The sequence below is a fragment of the Meriones unguiculatus genome, chromosome 1 (genome assembly GCF_030254825.1).
Source record: "Meriones unguiculatus strain TT.TT164.6M chromosome 1, Bangor_MerUng_6.1, whole genome shotgun sequence".
In the NCBI taxonomy this organism is placed as follows: Eukaryota; Metazoa; Chordata; class Mammalia; order Rodentia; family Muridae; genus Meriones; species Meriones unguiculatus.
Genome location: NC_083349.1, coordinates 175,495,091 through 175,497,756, shown reverse-complemented (window position 1 = coordinate 175,497,756; position 2,666 = coordinate 175,495,091). Strand labels below are relative to the sequence as shown.

At 39.5% G+C, this 2,666-nt stretch overlaps 1 protein-coding gene across 1 annotated transcript; it reads left to right on the top strand.

Moving 5' to 3' along the window:
• Positions 1-1,442: 1,442 nt before the first annotated feature.
• On the top strand, positions 1,443-2,381 carry LOC110562676 (olfactory receptor 10D3). Its single transcript, XM_021659506.2, has one exon. It carries the CDS (start codon positions 1,443-1,445, stop codon positions 2,379-2,381), a length of 939 nt encoding a protein of 312 aa, XP_021515181.1.
• The last annotated feature ends 285 nt before the right edge of the window (positions 2,382-2,666 follow it).

The following is a 2,666-nucleotide window of genomic DNA, read 5'->3' as shown; positions in this document are numbered from 1 at the left end:
TCGTATCTGCTCCTATTGCATGTATCCAGAGAAGAGGAGTGATTAAAGTGCTTGTTTACGAATGCACTCAGAGCTCAGGATGAACAGGATCATTTGTTGAGAAAAAAAAATAAGATAGCAATTATTTTCTATTTTATTTCATTGTGATTGTATACCAGCTCACAGATACCATTCTTACATTTCCATTTACAGACAAAGAATTTGTACTTGATTCGAAATGATTAATAAAATAGAAATTCTTAATAAGCCTATATCTAGGTAGCTTTATTTGCATTTTCCATCAATGGGTGACAGTCAAACTCATTTGGAAGGGGTAATATAAATATATTTGGAGGTCTTGTTTGGAGCCTGCTTATCTGTTTTTTTTAGAACAATAGCAAGCGCTCTCAGTTGTGAGAGCCAAGTAAGTAAGTATACAGTGGAATGTAGTAAAAGAGCAGGTAGATAATACCAACCGCTCTACAAGGTTATTTAGGAAAATTGCTGTCTGCTCTTTGTAAAGAAAAAGAATTATATCCAGTTCTTTATAGACACTGAGTTATTTCAGTTTGAGATATTTAATTTCTCAATATTTGATAATGCCCTGCATTATTTTCCACCATGGATATAGTTACACATAATACAGTCCACTCCTAGACTTCACAATTATGTGTGTGTAGGTGTATGCTTGTGTGTGTGGTAGCCAGGAAGACATTAATTAATCTTCCATTGCATGGTAAGGAGGCAAGAACACAAATACACTTTTCTGTCTGGTTCAGCAGGTACAGCAATTTGCACACTGCATCACAGATTTGGTACAGTGGAAAGACTGATATTTACAGAAAATATTTTATATTCTAAATTCTGCCATTATGTTGGAGTAATCAGAGTTGCTTATTCTCCCCAGTACTCAAGTTTTTACTTCATTCCAGACCCGAAGCATAGACAGTCTCGAGAAGTAAGTGAACTTAGATTAAATGAACCTGTTTTGAGCTGTAAAGTAGTTATCGGTCAATCTTACTTCATGACTCACTTTACTCAAAAACAAAGGGACAAAAGATAAGGCTGTTGTTAATAGTGGATTGTGCTGTGAAAAATTTTTAAATTATTTTGAGGTTTGATATCTCACCACCACGGTGAAGGAGCAGAATGTATTTATGTGGATTTTGTCCTTCCTTTCTCCAACATGACCTTTTCTCAAAGGTAACAAAACAAGAAACATCTGCATTTGAAATCAACACAATAGTTTTTGTACACAAAACTATTTAGTGTACAAAACACTCAGCTCGCTAAGGCAAGCATTTTTCTAATTTTCTAAATTGGACAACAAGCAGTCTTTCTGCAGCAGAAAGCCAAAACGCTGCCACTTGCATTCCTTTTCCTCACGTGCACATTACGAATGCTGGTCCAGGACATTCTCCATTCCCTCTGTTTCTTCTTCCTTTCCCAGAACACTAGCTCCCATGAAGATGAAGAACTGCTCAGTGGTGACTGAGTTCATTCTCCTGGGAATCCCGCATACAGAGGGCCTGGAGACTGTGCTTTTTGTGTTATTCCTGCCCTTCTACACCTGCACCCTGCTGGGAAATGTGTCTATCCTTGTGGCTGTTATTTCCTCTACCCGCCTTCACACACCCATGTACTTTTTTCTGGGGAACTTGTCTGTGTTTGACATGGGTTTCTCTTCTGTGACTTGTCCAAAAATGCTACTCTACCTAATGGGACTTAGTAGACTCATCTCCTACCAAGACTGCGTCTCCCAGCTCTTCTTCTTTCATTTTCTTGGGAGCATTGAATGCTTTCTGTACACTGTGATGGCCTATGACCGCTTTGCTGCAATTTGTCATCCTCTACGGTATTCCATCATCATGAACTCTAGGGTCTGCGTGGCTCTAGCTGTGGGCACATGGCTCTTAGGATGCCTCCATTCTATTATCTTGACTTCCCTCACCTTCGCTTTGCCTTACTGTGGTCCCAATGAAGTAGACCACTTCTTCTGTGATATACCAGCCATCTTGCCGTTGGCCTCTGCTGATACGTCCTTAGCTCAGAGAGTGAGCTTCACTAATGTTGGTCTAGTGTCTCTTGTCTGCTTTCTCCTGATCCTTGTGTCCTATACTCGGATCACAATTTCCATCTTGAGTATTCATTCAACTGAGGGACGTCAGCATGCCTTCTCCACCTGCAGTGCCCATCTTATTGCTATCCTCTGTGCCTATGGACCCATCATCACTGTGTACCTTCAGCCCACACCCAACCCCATGCTGGGAACTGTGGTACAAATTCTGATGAACTTAGTAGGACCAATGCTGAACCCTTTGATCTATACTTTGAGGAACAAGGAAGTAAAAATAGCTCTGAAAAAAATACTGCATGGGAAGAGACCCATTTCTGAAGGTTAGGAAGATAAGATGATTGAATACTTTGCCCTGGACTTCTTCCTTTGTCAAGAGGTAAAATTTTCACACATGATGATAACTTGGAATATTTAAAGCAGATGGAATTATGTGATCGCTGCATACTATTATATTTCTCATGTTTATACTTGTCCTTCTCCATTAAAATAGCCTAGTCTTGGTTGTTGTCATTTGTCTTTCTTTGAAGTACTATCTACTCAGTAAGAAGGCCTATCTGACAGAAGCATGATCCACTAGTCTTTACTTAGTCCTTTTGCACTATGTGTAAGA

Excerpts from the sequence above, each read along its gene's own strand:
- LOC110562676 (XM_021659506.2), top strand. The coding sequence starts at position 1,443 with ATGAAGATGAAGAACTGCTCAGTGGTGACTGAGTTCATTCTCCTGGGA.